At 35.3% G+C, this 21,265-nt stretch overlaps 1 protein-coding gene across 4 annotated transcripts; it reads right to left on the reverse strand.

Annotated features, from left to right (window-relative positions):
* Positions 1-7: 7 nt before the first annotated feature.
* On the reverse strand, positions 8-20,207 carry si:ch211-247n2.1 (calcium-activated potassium channel subunit beta-2). Of its 4 annotated transcripts, none has more exons than XM_053512601.1 (6): positions 20,131-20,207; positions 6,646-6,744; positions 5,838-6,008; positions 4,391-4,586; positions 2,847-3,127; positions 8-2,742 (listed from the first exon to the last, which is right to left on the reverse strand). In XM_053512601.1, exons 1-6 carry the CDS (start codon positions 20,172-20,174, stop codon positions 2,658-2,660), a joined length of 876 nt encoding a protein of 291 aa, XP_053368576.1. In that variant the 5' UTR covers positions 20,175-20,207; the 3' UTR covers positions 8-2,657. The 4 variants fall into 4 exon arrangements, with proteins under 4 accessions (XP_053368576.1, XP_053368578.1, XP_053368575.1 ...); XM_053512603.1 differs by lacking the exon at positions 20,131-20,207 and adding an exon at positions 17,786-17,862; XM_053512600.1 differs by lacking the exon at positions 20,131-20,207 and adding an exon at positions 12,542-12,756.
* Between the last annotated feature and the right edge of the window lie 1,058 nt (positions 20,208-21,265).

Genomic DNA, 21,265 nt, shown 5'->3' on the forward strand with positions numbered 1-21,265 from the left:
AGGCAGCAGTAAAAATTCATTTCTCAAAGTGGATGTGTTAAAAGCAGAAAATGTAAAAAATGACAAGGGCCACATTGTCACTACATGAGAACTGGGTCACAGCATCTAAAAAAGTGGCAAGTCTTGTGGGTTGTTGGCAGCGGGATGCACTACGGGAAGAAGGCAAGCCAGCAGAACACATGTGATGTTCTATGCAATGTTCTGCGGGAAAACCTGGTTGTAGAATTTATGTGGATGTTACTTTGACATTCCCACTTCCTAAACATTGGCCTAGACCAAGTACACTTCCTTATGGCAACAGTATTCCATAATGGCAGTCACTTCTTTCAGCAGGATAATGTGACTTGCAACACTGCAAAAAAAGTTCAAAAAAGTTTGAGAAACACGACAAACCATTTGTGGTGTTAACACGTTGGACAAACAAGTTCAAGCCATGGAGTCCCACCTGCAGCTTATCTGCTTTTTGGCTATGACTGATTGGTGTGTGTTTGACTGAGTTTATAGTATTCTTTAAATTTGCACCAAGTGGAATAATTTTGCAACTTATTTTTAAGAGGATCTGGAAGAAATCTTTATTTGCCATAATGAATTTGTCACAGGTTGTGATAAAAGCTAGGCAATTATCATTATATAGCCTTATAAATATCCTACTGACATAAGCCTAGTCATCAGTAAGCCTGTAAACAGTAAGCTTGCAGTGGTTATGTAAAGATTTATTATTTTGCCACTGAAAATGGACTCCAAAGAAAATGGAAGGGGAGGAAGAGAGAATTGTGAAATCATCATGTGATGCACTCTTACACTTCCCTAGTCAAGTGTCACTCTCTCAATGAGCAGCAGTTATCGTCTGCCCATTACAGTTTCTTTGGAAACCGCCACATCATCTTCTAATTACATGTCTATGGCTTTCTCTTTTCTAAATAACAATGTCTATTAAACACTGTCTCTGGAAAATTACAATCAACAGAAGGCTGTGTGTAAGGCAGCTGACATAAAGGGGCTGGAATGAAATGATGAGATTGTGGAACCAGTGCACCAGTTAGTGTGTGTGGCTGTGGTTCCTCAGGGCCTGACAGCTGTTTGTAGTATTAGTATAGGTGCATTATCAGTTGTATCTTTTGTCATTTACAGTATTTGCCAAGGACACCCAAATCTGCTGCAAACGTAGTCATCCAATGTTTTAATTTGATTAAAAAAAAACGTTAAAACTTTTTCCAAAAGGTATCATTACAGAGGGGGAAAGATTTAGTTTCTTTCAGGAAATGGAGTGCTTGTCATTTCCCCAAAATATTTTAATGTCATAATTATGTCCTGTACACATCACTTAATATATGATCATATATTTAACAATGTGTACATCTTGCAAAAGCCCTTAGATTTATTAAAAGAAGATATAAATGTTCACTGGTGTTTGGATACATTATAAAGTGAACTCTTAGGCACTTTCATAATAACAGAAACAAGCTGCCCCAAAAACCTCCATACACAGGAGAAATGAACACGTTTTAGTAAAGGGTTGAACAAAAATGTATTCATAGTTTAAAGAATGTCTTTGACAAAAGAAATACATGGTCATGGCTAGACGGGGAAGCTGTGGTTTTTGGAATGCATTTGAAGTCCAATTACATGCATAACAACAGATGTGATAACATTGTGCATCATTAGTGTGAGAGACAACGCAGAGTGTGTTTACAATGAAATGGCAATCATGTGGAGAATGGTTAGTAAATAAATTTAAATTTTTCCTAAAAATTTGTTAATTTCCCCAAAGTATGAAGGCTTCTGGGACATCCTACAGAACCTAGTTTTTATTGTAACACCTCTATTAAACATTTAAGAATAAAACCAAGTTAATGAAGTTCCTTGATATAAATTGGTAAAACAGTATTGAATGGTGTTACATCTATTGGTTTCCCACTAAAATGCTATGGAACCCATTAAAGAATTAATTACAGACTAAAATGGTCATCAAGGACAAAGTACGACTCCATTAGGGCTTATTGATGCTTTAGTAATTTAAGCAATTGATTTTCTGAAAATAAGCAGAGCTGTGGAATTTGCATTCATGTGGAAATTACTGCACATCGATCAAATGTAAGGAGAACATGAGACAAAGTGCATGTTGCACATTCAGCTACGTTATTACTTGTTTACAGATTCATACTTACTATGTTTAACATGTTGTTTAGGCTTTGGGTCATTTATAATCATTTCACCTGCTCAACTTCCTAAATCCATGTGTGTGTGCATGTGCATGTGTGTGTGTGTGTGGGGGGGGCGGTTAAGAGAGTCATAATGAGTGAATCATTTTCAATTAACATGGTGTGATAGATTTTTCTATTCAGCAAAGTTAGATGTTCACCAGACCAGGGATGAAACGCTGAATGTATGCATGTAGGCTCCACTAGTAACTGATTGTAATCAACCCTCCACACTACTGTATGCATGTGTCTGTCTTAATCACCGCAACAATAATTGGTAAGACAAGGTGGCAGAAGGCAGAGGCACATCGCACATTGTCATTAGTCTCTCTATTTCTTAGTACTGCTTATAGCTCTCTATTCCCCAAGCTGTTCATATCGGTGTAGAAAACTGGTTCAGCCAAAAAAATGTCCATCATTCCACTTTTGACCGTTCATCTTCTGACCCTTTTCCATTCAAATTCCATCCAGCATGGCTCTGTTGCACTTTTTGCTGCGCTCCATCGAGTGCGAGGCGGATGCAAGTGAAGAGAGACCAGTCCTAAGAGGAACATAGTGGTTAGAGAGTTGTTGCTCTCTTTCACCCCCGTTTCTCTCTTTTTTTTTTATTGATCCATTTCAAGACTCAATGGCAGTCCGGCCTACCTCTTGATGCGGCTTATGCGCTCACAGAGGATGGAAAGGTATTGTGTGAGCTTGACCATGGCAACGATAAGCACACCAATCACAAATGTGCATGTGGGCCAGATCAGAGATGCAAGAATGGCGGCACGACCGTAGAGGCGTGTCAGGATGGCGCTGTCCTGCTGCTCTGCTGGGTCTGAATAACAACGCACCTGCTGCTGGGCTTTCAGGCGCTCGGAGATGTTCAGTACCAATGCATGCATTGTTGAGTGATCTTTACGGCACTTAGGGACAAAGAAACACTGAGAAAAGAAAAAAAAATACCATTACTACTTGTAAAACTCAGAGCCTGTTTTTGGAGAAATTTACTGCTGAATTCTCAAATTTTTAAGATTTTTAAGATAGAGATTTTAGCTAGATGGTGTTCTTAGATTCTAACTTATTTAAGCAGCATAAGCTGTTTTTGCAGATGCAAAACACTATTGTAAGTGGTGCTGGTTAAGGGGGTTCTTTAAATACTGTGAATATAAATGGTTTGATTCCAAACTCTATCTGAATCTAGTTTTATTATGAATTTTTGTATCAAGTCATCATTTCTTGTTTCTCTCGTGTTTTCTCATGCTCCCAGGACCACACTTTCACAATGGAAATTCTGGACTCTCATTTGGTTCCATTAGGGAAAAAAAGCAACAGATGTGAATTTAGTTTATTCAGGTAGTCAGCTGACTTTTTAATTTTATTATCGTCACATAACATTACTGAAGCAACCTCAGATCACAACACTGGCTCCAGAGCCTTGTATAGTGAGCACTTTGCATGAAGGGTGCATCACTTTATGCACTTCCCTTCTTACCCTGACACACCCATCACTCTGGAGTAGGGCGAGTCTGGAATCAGACCATATGACCTTTTTCCACTGGTCCAAAATCCAATCTTTAAGCTCCGTAAAAAAAATATTTTTCCTAAATTGTCTCACTAACAAATGGTTTTCTTATTGCCACATCCCAATCCTGTCTCATTACACTGTGCATATGAAAATACTTTTAATATTAAACATAGCTGGGATCTCTACTGTCAGTTTTTTTCAGACCTCATTTCTTCCATGAAGCAGAAGGTTCTGCAAAGTCCTTACAGGTTTTAATAATGTGTTCAACAGTTCATAATCCAATTCCACTAATTAAAAATCTCATTAATTGTTTTTGGTACTTGATGCTTCCTAATTTGAGTAATGACTTTTTTTGGCTGGGGAGTGTATATTATGATATTACAGTAGTTTAAATCATCTTTGGTGTTATTGTTTGTATTAATGAATTATTTATCGAACAACTTTTAGTTTTGTCACAGAGCTGCCAAAAAGCAATTGTACCAAGAACAAAATACAAATATTATGATTATGACTGCAAATCACATAGTTTTCTTGAAGTTTTTTCCCCTGGATCAAGTCGTCTTTTTTCAATACAGTATGATCTCATTTAAAACAAAACATTTCCCACAAGACCATTCCAGGAAGTTAAAGCTGCTCTGGATAGTGTTTCAATTTTATGGGTTTTGTGCTTTGTGCATACCTCAGGATTGGCCTCCTGGGATTCCTCGTTGTGGGACAGTCTCAGGATTCGGCCTGATGAGTTCAGGCTGACATACACCTGCAGGCACGGGTATCTGGAATGCCTCAAACACTCTGAACCACAGCTGTAGCTACAGTTAATCTCCCCAATAATAGTTGAATTTAACACAGTACAGCTTGACTCCTCTGTCCACACACTAAGAGTGATAGAGAGGGGAAGACGTGGGAGGAGAGGACATACAGAGAGAGAACAAATAATTCAGTATGTTCTCTCCATTCCCCAATTCTAAACACAAACTGTATAATATGATGCAGGAACAGAAATGGAAAGTGGAAAGACACAAATTTAAAAACACAATTTCATTAGCACAAAAATGTGTACATGCTTAGGGAAGGGAAGCTTTTCCTTTTGTAAAACAAAGGATAGGATCCATTAAAAACTGGCCAAAAATGTTTTATTTAAAAAAATCAATTTAGTTATTTATGGATTGACTTTCAAAAGTCATTATGTATTTTGCTTTTTGATGGTACTCCTATAGCATGTGTATATGTGTTTAGACCCATATTTATTATTAAGACCTAAATAACCTTTGTATTAAAGGTAATGCAATTAAATCCTATTACATTTGAGGAAATCTCTAGTTAGTTCCATTTCGATCCTAAAATCATGGACAGTTTCTCTCGTGAGTAATGTTATTATTTGTAGTGATGGTGATATACTGTAGGTGTATGAAAATTTTCTCCTTCTCCGGTTATCAGACGTCTGTTATGACTAATTCTGCCATTTTTTAAAAAGATCATTTACTCATATTATATAGTCTCAGGAGGATAAACTTGATTGAACAAATATGCCAGTAGCTGTAAAAGATTTAAAATTATGTACACATGCCAATTATTACACATGTGAAAAAAAATAAATATGCAGTAGAATTAGTGAAATAGATAATTACCTTCATATATCCTGTAAATGTCTGAACCTGAGGTCAAACATATGCTGAGTGTTGTATAAAACCAAGATAATAGAATTAGTCAAAATAGACGTCTGAAAAACGACTTCCTCCTGTTATCTGGTGCTAATAAACAGAAACAGTGAGGAGAAAGAAAAAGGCACACAATATTTGATTCTGGGTCTCAGAAGACTAGGCTGGAAGATGTCACTGAGTAGACTGAGGACAGAAAAGTGTGTGCAGATTTTACAGAAACAAGTACAATCTCATTTCTGTTAATATGCACATTTCCAAGAAGTTAGTATCTGCCAATTACAGCTTCATTAATAATTTTTGCTTATTACTTACATGTCCAGTGTCATGATTGTGACAAACCTAAACTGTATTTCTTGGTTAAAAAAACATATTTCTTCTTCATCATTCAGTTTGGATGAGTTTAAACTCTTCTGCATGTATAAAAGTATTTTCACATAGATCTTAATAGCTACGGAATAGTCATACCTGTCTGTATACGACCGCACCATTGTAATACCCAGGACAAAGTACATCATGACAGAAAAGAAGATCATGCTAAGGCCGAGTAGAATAGCTCTGTCCTCTCCTGCTTTTAGTGCGGTCACAGTCTTCCTCTTGTCCAGAATGTCATATTCTCTGATCTTCTGATAAATGGTCCTAAATATCAAATATAGGCATAAAGCATAATGACATCTTTAGAAAAAAGACCATACAATTGGACATAGTATTAAAAATTCTCTACAATTAATTTTTAAGCCATATAAGACCTTTTAATACTAAAGTCATGATATATTGAGCAGGCACACACATACACACAAACAGAACCAATATTTAATTAATTTGCTCTAATCCTCATAAAAAATGATGGTCAATTAACCAAGATGATTAGTGGCTAATAAGATTTAAACATAAAGAACAAATAAACATGAGTTCTATTGAAATTCCTCTAGATGTAAGTAGGTTAATAATCTACAATACAAATCAGAATATGATTTTTACACCTTATGTTTAAGCCATACTCGACATTAAAATTAAGATAGAATAACATAAAGACACACATGTACACACAACTACCGTACTACATTTCATTAAAAACCAAATTCAACCAACTTAATTCATTGTCCTAATTACAGTATAATAGTAAACATAAAATGAATGCAAATTGCAGGAATGAAAGAAAACAAATCCCTGAATATTCATAGTTAGTAAAAAAAAAAAAAAATTGCAAACAAAAAAATAAGGTCACAATTAACAGCAAAGCAGTAAAATGTTTTGGAGCGAACTGATAGCATACCTTCTTTCATTTCCTGATCCCTGAGGTCCTTTGCTTCCAGCCCACAGAAACATCCTCCCAGCACTGTCTAATGTACTCGTCAAGGACTGCTGGGATAATCTATTGGGCGCACACACACTCAGTCAACCATGCGTGCAGAGGTCTTGCATCCCACCACAGTTTTCAGTATTAGATGGCAAACGCAGGGCGAAACCTGAATCAGAGTCAGGACTCAAAGCCAGCATCACTCACAACTTTCTGAAACACTTCCTCATGGTTGTAAAATAAAATCAGCTTAAGGCACTGGGGAAGTGTTTTTGTCAATAAAAGTTTAGTGAAAAAATCCATGAGCCAAAAAAAAAAAGAAAAAAGAAAAAAAAAGAAAGTGATATTTAGGATGAAAAGCACAGCAGGAGAAAATGATCAAGGCGTAGTCCTCAGGGAGGAGTGAAATGTGTCTACCTGAATAAAGCAGCTCTCTACAAACATAGCTGACATCAGTCGGCGGGTCGCCTTCATCTGCTCCCTCATTTCCTGCTCGCTTGTTTGTTATTGACTATTCATAGGTAGTGAGCGAGCAGCGGGATGGGGGGATAATGAGCAGAGAACTGGGCAGGGAGAAGAGCAACCACAACGCTACTGATCCCCAATAGCATCAGTGACTACCGCCCTCCCTCACCCACTCCCTCATTTACTGACTCACCAAATAAGCAAGAGAACGATCGGTGGGGTGGGGGGGGGGTGGTGTTGTGGGGAATGGGGGGCACTGAATTTATGAACACTCTTTAGAGCCTCCTTGTCTCCAGCAGCTGGTCACTGATTGGCCTTTATAGCACATTGGAGACACAGGTGTTTGGGTCTTTTGCACGTCTGTGCAGGTAACAAAGGATAGTTTACTTGAAGTTCATATTTGAGTGCGAGTAGGGGGGGTAAGGGATGGGTGGAAACCAGATTTGAGATGAAAGCTCATTCAGTTCATTTATTAATGATCCTTTATTCGCTTGTTCATTTGTTTATGAATTGTTGTGTTTAGTAAATGAGTGAGTGTTTGAGGCATGAAAATGTAAATGAAGAAATTGGACAGGGACTGAATGAGGAATGAATGAATGAATAGTTGAAGAGGACAAGTAGATAAAGAACTGAGGGATGAATTTGGGATGATTATTTGAATTTGTAAGTGAATGCCTAGGGAAAAATGTGGTCTAGACAGGGCATGTTTTAATCATTGACTGGGGTGGTAAATGACAATCTGGTTAAATAAATGCCTGAAAGAATGAGTAATCGTTAAATAAAGGTTTGATTAATGGAATGGGTCAAATATGTATTGAGGGATGAATGATGGTTATTGTAAAAGAATTAATAAAAAAAATTAATTACTAACTGTATATGTAAATGTCTCTACAAAAATGTCTGTGGTATTAAGTGAGAAATAGAAGTTTGTGGTGGGTGACTTAGCGTGACTAAGACATTGGCTGTTTGGGTAAGTGAGTTAATAAATAAGTACATGGGTGACTAATGTACAGTATTTGGACTGACTAAGGAAATATAATGGAATGAGTAGGCACCAGTGCTAATTGGAGACCAAGTAAATGATTGAGCCATGTGATACAGTGAGTGATTTAAAGTAAGAGTGTAAATCTAGGGTTAGTGGCAGTAATTTCCTTTTTAACAGAATCACCAGTATGGTTCAGTAGATAGCAAAATGATATATGCCTTATAATTACCTTGGGGTGCAATTATGTTTTTAAATTTGAGACATTTAAACAGCTGAGACATTTAAAGCATGACCAAAACATCTGGGCCTTTCTAAAAATGGAAGTATGCGTTATCAAATTTACCAAGCCTTGACAACAAGTATGTCCTGTTCTTTGTTTCTGGTGCCACCTGAGCTTCCAAATGCTAAAAATAGCCATGATGTGTTTGGAAAAATAGTAGCTACATGCTCGCAGGTGAGTTTCTTCTCTTTTATTTATTTATTTATTTATTTATTTATTTATTTATTTATTTTTAATTCATTAACATCTAGCAAACATTTTATGGGCAAATTGAGGCTTAGACTGCATTTCTACTGGGATTCCTAAAAATAAAAAAAAGGCCTCACAAATAAAAAAATAATAGCTTGGAAAAGTAAATTAATTATTCTCATCTCTTTTTATACATTTTTATGCAGCTACCAGTGTGTGCTAATTAAGCTCAGTGGAGTAAATGAAACTTATTTCTTTTTTACCACCCAACGACGTAAATTATTAGGAACGGACAGAAACAAGTATCTACAGTACACTTCCAAAAGAAAATACCGTGAACCCCAAAAAGTAGTGTTTGGAATGTCAACATCATGGAGGCGCAGTACCACAGCACCCAGTCTTGGTTGTGTCACACACAGTATTAACACACTGTAATGTAATTTTATTAATTATTAATTAATGTATTCATTCATTGATGTGTATATATTATTATTATTAATATTTTATTTTATTTTATTTTATTTATTTGTTTTTTTTTTATGTGTGTGTCAGTTAACTCTAGGCATAGTATTTCTAGCCTAAGTCCTGTTTGTTTCTGTTCTTTGCTTGATGTTTATTCAAGAAGAGTCTGCACCTGCATCTGCTCCACCTCTTATCCCTGAAATGGAACTCATTGATATACAATGTTTCCACTGATTAAACCTGTTTAGTACTATTTATATTGTAAAAGATCAACATATTTCAAACATGTAATCATTTATTCGATATTATTGGAAAGAATCACTAATGTTGTGTCTTTTAAGGCAGTGGTAAATCCTTTTTTTTTTTTCAGTTTTTCACCACACTAAAGTCTAAAGACAAGTAAGTAGTTAATATAACATTAGACAAAACAACTGTTTAAAGCTGCTATGATGAAATTTATAACATGAACTAATTTGTTTTAGTGACAATTCACACCAATAAAAGAATTATACATGAACACTAAGTATGACTTGTCATTCTTTAATAAATAAACATTTTGCGACCATGGACAACCTACTATGGTATTAGACAAATAAAATTCTTTGGCGCATGCTGTTATGGGTAAATAATGAGCTTGGGGTTGGTATCACAACACCTGTCATTGAGTACAGCACATCTGGAGGTGTAATATTTCTTACACAACAAATTTATTATGTACAAATATCATTGTAGATGTACATGATGGATCCAACAACACATAATTACGAAAAAAAGCTCCCCATTCAATTATTGTTATAGAGTCTTATGGCATTTTGCTTGTGTTTTAATCTATCGTTCTCATCAAGAAAAATGTGATTACCTTGTAATGAGAGCATTTTTAGGTCATTAATCTAATGATGGTTTCATTATGGGAAGCTTTTACTCTGGTCAAAAAAATATGCTATCTAAATACACGGTTATAAAAATGCATTGAATATTAATTGCTCTCCACTGTGCTGCTGATGCAAATGCAGGTGGATAAACAAAAGAGGCTGCTGTGCAAACTAAACTGATCTAAGATCTGAGGGTTCCACACTGAGAGACCTTCTGTTCCTGTTCATAAAACAGAATTATGGAAATGTTAAATACCAAAATATACTGTATGACTTGGAAAAAAGAAATAAAAAGCCTATCCAATCCATATCGATTTTAAAATCTATCTATTTTATACACCACATCATACACTGTTACTCCAACTGTTCAACTGTAGATACTGTGTTACCAGTTGCCGTTTTGCATAGTGATGTGATCATTATCCTTTAACATTTTCTTGAATCTGTACATGTTGGCTTATCTAATATCTCCTTTCCTGTTTCATGTGTTAATGTTTGTTTCCTCGTCTCCTTCTGTGCTTTTGTTATTTGCATTTCATGCTCAGTCTGCCTGATTATAAATTATGATAAAGTACTTGCTCTTGATTACTGTTTCGGTGCGTGTTTGCCCAATCTGCTTGTTCCAATTGTGAGTGCTGGAAAAAAAAAACTAATGAAACACTCTGTACACACTTTCTACCACAGAAACCTTACTTCCTAGATCTCTCAGTCCTTGAATGTTTACTCTCATTTCACACTTACCCACACAAACTCATGTTTGGTTTAAGTAAAGGAGAATAAATCAACTTTGCCTAAGGATCAGTGTGTAATAGTTGCTCCAAATATGTTAACTTTAGTTAGAAGTTTTTAGAAACAAAGCCAAAATAATATATCATCACCAACACTGCTTTTAAAAAGGCAGATTTTATATCCTGCAATCCATTATTGTTAAAGGTTAGTTTTGAGGTCAGTATTAGTTCTCTGCAGTGTTATTGATGCATTAATTATGGTATTATTAATCAATAGCATGGATCAGTATTCTGAAAGTCATGACATCAGGCCGGAGAAGGTGAATTTATCGTCTTTTTTACATTAAGTACAACAAACATAGGCATGCTGAATACAGTGTGTTATTTACAACCAGATGATCTGATATGCATGGAATTTTGACAGGGTGAGTCTTATAGTTAAAAGAAGGGGACAGGCCACAGATTATTTTTTTTTAACCTTTTTTTTAATTTTACCCTGTTTAAGGGTTAATATACAGTCGTGTATAATGAGAAATAGCTCGCTGGGATCGACCCACTAAAAGATAATAACATAAGGATAATAATCAAGTTCACTGGCACTGTTTCAGCTCAGTGGAAACAGCTCAGAGCAAATCTCTACACTCCTCACAGAGGGGGTGTTTTAGAGGGTTTCAGTTTTGCTCAAGCTGAGGGCTATTTTTTAAACTATGACGTGATTTCGGAGGAGCAAAGCTAAATGATCGTTGTGATTCTACAAACAGTCTTTTTTTTCCAGGATGTCCTCTTTCTGATCTTTATGTAATTTTAACATCAATCACTCCCAGTTAAACACAGATCGTCACACTAAAATTACTCTTCCCAGACCAGTATTCACCTCTAAATTACATGCTTAAGGAAGATAAATAAGCAGTCACAATTCAAAAGGGAAGAAAAAAATGTTCATTGTAGCAGGATCCTAACAATCTGTCAGAGCCAAAAACTCTCAATGCAGATGCAGATCTATCAATTCATAAAAAAAATACAACAAATACAAACAACTGATATTACTAATAAAGCAGTTTCATAATCCATGATGATAATTTGTATAAATAACAAATAAATACTAATAAGCTGTGATGTATAACAAATACTTCACAGTAATACTAATAAGCTGTGATGTATAACAAATACTTCACAGTATACCAATGATGGCAGTATCATTAAAAGAATTAGTCTCAGACTCTACTTTGCTATAAAGCATGCTCTTTTGTACCTACTATAATTTATTATAGAGGTTGCAATGTAACTAACAAAATGTGTGTAGTTACTGTATAAGTATGAATATAAGCCTGTACACTACTCCTTACAGTATTAACTTGCATAAGGACAAAGCAAAGCAATTTAGCAGAGAAGCCTTAGAGCTTACATTTAGGGCACTGAATATTCTAAAGTGTAGCAAAACACCAACCTTGCTTTCCTTCCCATGGATTAAGCTCTATGTATTACATAGAACATCAGTCTTTAATCTTAAAGCCCTAGCCAAACCACTGTTAGATTAATTCTCTACTTACACACAGTAAAATCCATATAACATCATGGATAGTGTCACTGAGCACCATTCATGTAATATTAATGAAGTCCAGTAGAAACTGAATAAATAAGCCCCTGTGCTGTTCTTACCCTACAGATCACTAACTGAGGATTTGTTAACACTGTCAGTGATTTTTTTTTAACATCATTTTCTCTTAAAGAAAACATTGCTGCCAGCTGTCTCGTGACAAATATTTGTTCTACACTGAGCGAGCAGCCTCCTAACTGGAGCAGCCTGATCAAATTTCCTCCTACATCCATCTGAACAATTTATCCATATTTACCAAGAATCGTAAGTCAGTGGTGTTGGATATTAAAATACCTGCATTCATATAGTTGTTTCTGGCAGGTATAAGATGAGGCGTAGTCGCTGTAAGAAGCAGCCATTACTCCGGTACTTTAAGCATGGTCAGGCTTCTGTCAACAGATTATTCAGCAGGGCCAGACTGGCAATAAAAGACTGACATGCCTCTCTTGGGACAAGCGCCCTACACACATTTGTCAATATTGTTTTGTGGGCAGGAGGGGAGGGCTCTTGACAGCGGTTATCAACTTGTTCTTCCAGTCCAGCCTCTGGTTGGAAATCCACTCAGCAGGCTGTTAATCTTACTCACTTAAGGCCCAAGTCATTCTAAAACAAACCAACAGTAGGGTAATAAGCTTTAAACAACAACAGTGATAAATTAAGATCTGGTCTGAAGCTGCCAACAAGTCTACTGCATTACAATATATTATTAGAGTTTTGCAGCTGTGCACAGGAACTATAAAATAAAATGACCAAATAGGTTTTAAAATTAATAACTCATGTCATTAAATTTATTCTAATGGCGAAAGACTACAGATGATCTGACCAGTGTGGTCCCTATTGCACATGACTAATCACTGACTGATTTTACAACGCCTTTTTATAATAGCTACAGTATGGCCATGGCTGATTGGTGTAATCAGAACCTGCCTACAAGTGTTCACTACATTCACTACATGTGATTGTGACTGAGCAATCAAACAAATGACCAATACATTAGACAAATCTTGGGGAAAAAATGAACAGTGTAGCTAGAAAGAATAATTAAGACAGATTCCAACCCACAGAAACAGCATTATCAATTCAGATTGAGAGTGTTAAACTATACAGTTATTTCCGATCGAGTAAACTGCTTGGTTGAGAAGCATTCCGCAAGTGATGATAATAGACAACAACAGCACTGGGATGTTTAATTGTATGTATCACTCTATGTCACAGGTATTCTAACAATTTTTGATTACACTAATTGTCGGTTACAGCATGGATGAAAGTAGTTCAATACGGTATGCAGTACTGGAAAGAGGATTTGGTTGGTCATCAACTATTATTGGCTAGCTCCACCAGTCACAGTTAAGTAGCTCTGCCAAATGCAAAAGGATATGTGTTTACGGAGCAAAATAACTGGTTAAATAAACAAACAAATGATAATTTGTTCATAATAAATGGTGCTTGCCAAACTATTATATTAAAGCAATATTACACTCAAGGTCGTGTTGAGTATTGATGCGGCTGTGATGACTTAGGCACTCATTTTGTGGTCTCATGCCTATGGCTGCATCACTGGAATTGCTTAAACATCATTTGAGTTGATGAACAGTTGTGAAAATCAAACTCATTATCTTCCACCCCTTAAACTGGAACATTAACCAAGGCCTTACTAATGTCTCAATATATTTATAATGCGCTTTACTTACTGCAGAAAAATAAACAGATGTGAGACCTCATATTGAAAACCCATTCTTAAAGTGTTCCTTGAGTGGTTAATGGTTCCAGTTTTATAAATGGAAACAAATCTTTAAAAAAAATAAAAAATTCTATAACATTATATAGCATTTTACAGTGGTGGCCTGTAATAGCATAGTGATGCTCTAACTTTTAGTCAAAATGACCAAAGGAAAAGTTGGGAGTGTTTCTGCACTTTGTTTTTTGGGCTAAGCCATCATTCATTTGTTGAGTTGTCATCTGTGACAGAACTGCTCCACGACACTGGACGTAACCAGTGCACAAATATCCAAACAGTTAGTAATCAACAGTTATTTATATTTTTTCATGTACAAATTTTGCTGACTATCATGTGAAGTTGTAGTAAACACTATTTCATGACCAAGATTAAATAAACAAACAAGTGCATACATTACTTTGGATAAATGTCTGTTTACTTATTATTTTTCTTTTAAACAAGAAGTCACAGTGTGGCAGGTGTCACAGAGAACTAACCTTGGGACTCTGGCAAAGATATGCCATCTATTCACATGTACTTCCTGATATAACTCAAAATGCTGGCTAGACAGCACTGGTATGGCTACAGGTTGGGAAGGTCAAATGGAACATTTGGCTTGCATGCATGGCTTTTTATGTTCAGCTGGAATGCTTTAAGGTCAAATACATCATTAACTTCTGCTGATCACTGGGCCTTATTCAAGTTATTTAGATTTGATTGGTCTTATTATGTACACTGTACATATACTGTACATATACATACAGTATACCTATACAGTACATATACTGTATAAAAAATAAATAAACCAGATTGATAAGAAGACCTATTATTACCTTGATGACACCATGTAACTGTAAATCAACAAGTACAATTGTGCAAGGAACAACTCATTATGGTGGAAATGATGGTAAAGATAAGTTCCCTTTTGAGCCTGGTTCCTCTCAAAGTTTCTTTCTTATGTTTCAAATTATTCTTTAAAACCGGTTTAATGCCACTATTTTAAAACAGCATTTTTACACCAAATCTTTAAATCACTTCTGTGTATGTGTCATCTATCCATCTATCTAGGAACCTCCGTAGTCCAACTATGGAGGCCAGTGGTGTCAAAGTTGACCACTGTATTTATTGCTCCTTTTACAACTGTGGTAGGACATCCGGTCAACATTCACACACATTCACACTTGGTGTATGATACATGATAATAATTCTCAGCATTTGTAATAGTGTTATTTTATGTATTATATTGCTTATCCAGTGGGTACATGTTCAGTTCCTCAATGATGCTCTTCTCATCTCAAGCACACAGAGGATATCAGAAAGCCACAGTAAACTAGGATGGAGAGCATAATGCCGTAAACTCTGAGAGATTTAGATTTCATGTAGTGTAATTATAGCTGTTTGTCCTCAGGTGCCACTTCAAATGCCCATTTGTACAATGAGTACAGCTGGGAGGGTGTAATGGAGAAAACAAGAGCTATATTCATATTGCATGCCTTCATATTTAGATATTTTTCTTGCTCAGGTCAGAACTTTTTGCCCTGACACTGGTGTCCATGAGTGCCTCATATCTGTTAGCCTCATACCTCTAGTTTTTAATATTTAAGTAAATAATGTCACATGACTGATCCACATAAATTATACAGTAAAAAGGCTGTTTTGTATATTATCTGCATATTAATAAAAATACAATAGTGGCATAACAGCAGAACATTGCTCAAACGGTGAGCTGAAACCTTATCCAGGCACTATTAAAAATATATATTAATGGAGTAAGCAGATGCATTCAGCTGTTGCCACCAGTTCTTTGCCAGGAACTGTGTAGATGTGGCTATACTGTGACACATTATACAGTAAACTTCCCTCTATATGCGCATCCACATAGCAATGTTGGAATAAAGAAATGCATGGCATTTTGTTTAGAGGAAACAGATTATTCAGTTTTAGAATATCTCAAACATTAACATTTAACAAATGTTAAATTAAATCTTTTCAATGTGGGTAGGGGGGTGTGGCAACCCACTGAAGGCAGGGCTTAAACCCAGATCCTTAGATCCAAAAAGCAACAACCTAAAGCCTTAGCCACCCGAGCCACCACCCCCTCATCTTCAAAATTAATCTCCATTTAGAAGTTGTTTTTTTTTTTAAATATAATAATATGTGATGTTTCATCAGTCATCTAATTATACATGCTAAACATGCCATTATCACACATAGCCAGGTAACCGTGATGTGATTATGGGAAACCAGTAAAATCAAACTTGGTCATATGATTAATTTGCTTTAAAAAAAAATAGTAATGCATTAAAATTTCTAGATTAATCATATGCATTAATGTATTAATATTGACAGCCTATTTTTTTTTTTTTTTAGTTTTGGTGAGAATCTGATTCATTATTTCTAAATAGATTTTAAATATCAAATGTGTCATGGTTAGGAAAATCGATTGGTCCTACATTAAGTTATTAATGTGAATGTAGCCAAAATCCTGTATAAAAATTTATGTTTTATTAACAAATCTACATTCTATGTAAAAAAAAAAAGAAAAAAAAAGAAAAAAGAAAAACTGCTAAAAACAAATATTCAAACTGTTTTAACAGGGCAGCTCTTCCTTATTTCAGTGCAGGCATGGAATGAGAAAAGCATAGCATTTACTAGAATGGAATTGCTAGATATAGCTACGCCGAAACTGGACAGGTCTCAAACTCAACAAGATCTAATTATACTGCCATGGATAAAGTGGAGATCCAGGATAAATACCTGCCATACTTATAATTACTAGACGAGTCCTACACAATCCACTTGACTTTACAGGGATTTGTGAGAATATATATTATATACCACACTGATAGTTTATTTAATATATTCATTATTTAGAGCTCAACAGTCTGCCCGGTGTTTTAGGTGGTAATGGGATGTCACTGCGCTTCACACTGGTATGGTTCACAGTGTAATAGTGCTAAAATTAGATGCACAGAAGTGCTGGGAGGGTGGGCTCCTGCTGATACACTTGAAGGTCAGATAGCAATAGCTGGAACAGGACTAAAGGTCAGGGTATACAGGCAATATAAGAAAGCCCTGGAGATATACATGTGAATAGATGTACATACACAAATTGGCAGGGAAGTCTTTCTGACTCAGTAAAGCCATTTGTCCTTAGCATAATGTTCTCTAATTGTGAACCTGAGTCTCTTAAAATCTCCCTAACTAAAATATAAAGTGAAATGAAATCAATGCTGGCTAATTTGAATGTCATACAAACCGAGTGTAATAAAGTTTGATAAACAGATAATTAATAATGCAATTAAATTAAAGACCTATAAGAACGGCTAGAACTTTTTTTTCCCAAACAAAGTTTATTCACTTATCTGAACCCAGCACGTATCACTGCAAAACAGTGTTAACTACAAAAACACTGACATGCTTCAATAAATTACAAACATATATTAATTGATAAACATGATTTATGGAAAACATACTTCATTTCACTAAAGCTTTGCAACCCATGTGTCTAACAATATTAATAAGCTTTATTTCCTGAAGTAAACTAAAAAAATATATACAGTGGTACCAAAGCATTTCAGAAATGATCTTTTTATGCTTTGCAAACGTATTACATAATAAATCAAGGGCTTTGTATAAATTAGCAAATGAAATATTGTCACAACCATGTCATTATAAAATTGCCAGATCCACCTCCAGCTCCCACGTAGTCTAATAGGGCAGATTACTACAGTGATATATAAGGAACATTCCAGGACACAGTTTGTTTTTGTTAATCAGTTGCTGTTTCAGTACTTCCATGCCAAGGAACTTTTTCCTACCTCTAGATGACAGCAGTAGTTTAGAAGTTTCTGCAGACTGTATTAGTTTAACCAGTTTTTGAGAGTTACTGTTAGTCACTTGGTTGAGCTAATGCTGGGTATTAGCCTGAATGCTCAAAACATTTCACATAGCATGTAGTGCAGTAGGATTGACAAGCACAATAGACTCACTCCCAGGCTTAAAATTAGCCAGCTACTAGGAGTTCACGCGTGTGTCATGTGGACAAAATTTCTTGGTATGCATGCAGTGTGTATGTATGTATCTACAGTATGTATTTATCTACATATTTAATTATTCTTTATTTAAGACATGATTTAGGATTACTGTTGGCTAGGTCTACAGTATATAATGTAACACACCATGATAAGGCTTAACAAGATTTTTTTTTTTTTTCTGCAGAACAATTTAGTTGTTTGCTTGGCCATTCTACCTGGACATTTTTTTTTCTTTTTTTTTTTTTTTTTTTAAATAACGAAATTAAAGGTGTTGTGTGACATTTTCAGTTTTATTTACTTTAAATTACTCTTTAATTAATGTAGGTTCTCTAGGTGCCTCAGAGCCATCACAAATACACTGAAGTATAGTTTTTTCCCCTGTGTCTGTTACTGCACTGAACAGCTGATCATGGAGTGTTAACTAATACACTACTGCTCTGTTACTTTTGTGCATGCTGTATTGCTTCATCCACAATGCATCTTTGCACCATTATTAACTTACTGTATGCTTATCTCACCTGCCTTCACATGCATATGAACTTGAGTAAAATCCAATTCTTACATCACCTTCTTACCATCACCAGCTCACCTACTGTGCACCTTCTGTTTGTTATAGCACATTCATTGCACAATGTTGCACAGTTATATTGTATATTACTATATATGTACCAAAACGTTATTACTTACTGCATCTTCTGTCTGTTATAACACATTGTTATTAATGAATAGGTCACTTATGCATTTCTTGCTAGAGGCTAACTGCCTTTCATTGGCTCTGTATATGTACTTGCATAATGACAGTGAAGTTGAATCTAATCTAATCTAATCTAATCTAATCTAATCCCACAAGATCTGGGGCCTTTCATAAGTAGGTGTTACTAGTTTTAACTTACAGTAAAATATAACTTACAGTATTTATACAAGATGTATCATACTTTTGCCAACTTGGACTATAAATGATAATTATCAGACTTTAATTTATACTTATTATGAATATATACTTTAAATTATACTTATTATGATGCTCACTTTCATGAGTTGCTCATAAGTTCCTATTGACATAATTGCACATTTTGACTATAAATATATATTATATATGGATCTTATGAAGTTTGTTCTTTAGGTTTTCTCAGGGAATTTTACCTTGCCACCATCATCTCTGGCAAGTTTATACATTTACAATTACTAAACAATTATAATATTTATAAAGCTGCTTTGTCACCATGTTAATTGTTAAAAGCGCAATACAAATACAATTGAATTGATTTCAACTGAACAACACCATGGTATATTGAGTCATAAAACATGATGGAGATTTTTTAATCTGCGATTATAAACTGTTTAGCAATGGCATGGGGTGGCCACCTAGAAAATTGGATCTGATTGCAGTTTGTATATTTACAGAATGTTCATTTCTCGTATCAGAATTTCTGTACCTTTTTTTTTTTTCTACCAATTCTACCAGAGAAAACGGTCTTTAAGCAAGTCTAGGAACCTTAACAACCTTAATTATCTGCACTTTTCCTCATTTAAGCGTTCTATGACAATTTTTAAGAACTTTAGTTGTCAGCCAGTATTTTTTTTATTATTATTTATTTTATGTATTTATTAATCTTTTACAGTAGGAAACATCTGCCATCTAGAGGACAGGGTATTAAACTACAATTTAGTCACATTTCCACTTATTTGTGATATAACGTTTTGAGCTTTAATGGCACTGAACTTTAATGATTACTGAAGTAATCTTCCTACAAATCCAGTCAGTATTAATATCAGGAATGTCTGAGGACTGAGCTGTTGTTAAAATGTCTATTTAGGCATAATGTCCTATTATTCTATCACCATTCATGATTGAGTTTGTAATTTAACTTATAGTGTACAGATATTACTATGTACATATAAATCAAACAACACATTATAAACCCAGTCAAAGTAAATTTCAGGGTTAAAAATCAGTGTAGTTTTAAACTGTGCAGAATTTGACACAGGAATAGGCTGATAAAGATTAGCTAAAATGAAACAAATGTGTTAAGAAATGTCGGCGTTTAAAGGGAAAGAAGTTTGACAAAGCGACAGACAGAGAGAGATAGAGAGAGAAAGAGAGAGAGAGAGAGAGAGAAACACCTTACCCGTCTCTTCTCACAGATCTCTTCACATATCTTGTATGAACCATGCTGCCCTGTTTGTCCTTTTGGCCCTTGTTGCGTTTTAGCAGAGAATGAAAGGTGGAAGCTGCGGAAGGAAATGCAAATATTTGTTCTACTGGCACAGGAAACTTGTAGTCTGAACAATGAGGGAAAACAACTAACTTTTCACACAACTATAAAATTTTTTTTAAAGGCAACTGGAATTAAAATAAAAAAAACTTTATGAGGGAAATATAGTTTCTAAATATGCCTTTCTACCATGAAACATTTATATGATTATAGCACTGTTTGGGAAAATAATGCCTGCAGAGAAGTAATAATTTTACACAATGTATACTGGATGTGTTCTTTCATTCATTCATTAGTTTCTTTTCCTTTACTTCTTACCCTGTACAGATGGCAGGGCGCCTGGAGATTATCTCAGGTGACTTTCAGCACGAGGTGGATTACACCCTGGACAGAATGTCAATCCATCACAGCGCAAATACACGCACGGTCTTTTTTATATACAAAAATGTTTAAAAATTTTGGGTTTGTCCTCAGAACCAAAAAGTTTTGAAAGGTACTATAAGACTTTGGGACTTCAGCAAACCACTGTGAGAGCCAAATGGATAGAACTTGGAACAATGATGAACCTTCCCAGGAGTGGCCAGACAACCAAAATTACTCTTACAACAGCGACTCATTCATGAACTCATAAAAGAACACAGAACAACATTTAAAGAACTGCAGACCTCACTTACCTAAGTTAAAGTCAGTGTTCATGATTCAACAATAAGAAACTGGGCAAGGAGACTGGGCAAAATTGGACACCATGGAGAGCTCTAAGGTGAAAGCTACTGCTGACCAAAAAGAATACAAAGACTTCTCTCATATTTGCCAAAAAGAAATCTTAATTTTTCCCAATACTTTCGAACAGATATTCTGTAGCCTGATGAGGCAAAACTTAATTATTTTGGAAGGTGTGTGTCCTGTTACATTTGACTTAAAACTAACCCAGCATTTTGTAAAAAGAACATCATACCAACAGTCAAACATGTTTGTGGTAGTGTGATGGTCCGCTTTGCAGCTTCAGGACCTGGATGACTTGCCGTACTTGACATAAACATGAATTTTG

This window comes from Clarias gariepinus, chromosome 15, assembly GCF_024256425.1.
Source record: "Clarias gariepinus isolate MV-2021 ecotype Netherlands chromosome 15, CGAR_prim_01v2, whole genome shotgun sequence".
NCBI classification, from domain to species: domain Eukaryota; kingdom Metazoa; phylum Chordata; class Actinopteri; order Siluriformes; family Clariidae; genus Clarias; species Clarias gariepinus.

What these genes read in the sequence shown, in the direction of transcription:
- si:ch211-247n2.1 (XM_053512600.1), bottom strand. Translation starts at nt 12,606, where the DNA reads ATGGCTGCTTCTTACAGCGACTACGCCTCATCTTATACCTGCCAGAAA. An exon ending in GTGCGGTCGTATACAGACAG is followed by an intron (nt 4,587 to 5,837) that starts GTATGACTATTC and finishes TATCACTCTTAG; the next exon opens with TGTGTGGACAGAGGAGTCAA. An exon ending in CCCAGGAGGCCAATCCTGAG is followed by an intron (nt 3,128 to 4,390) that starts GTATGCACAAAG and finishes TTCTTTTCTCAG; the next exon opens with TGTTTCTTTGTCCCTAAGTG.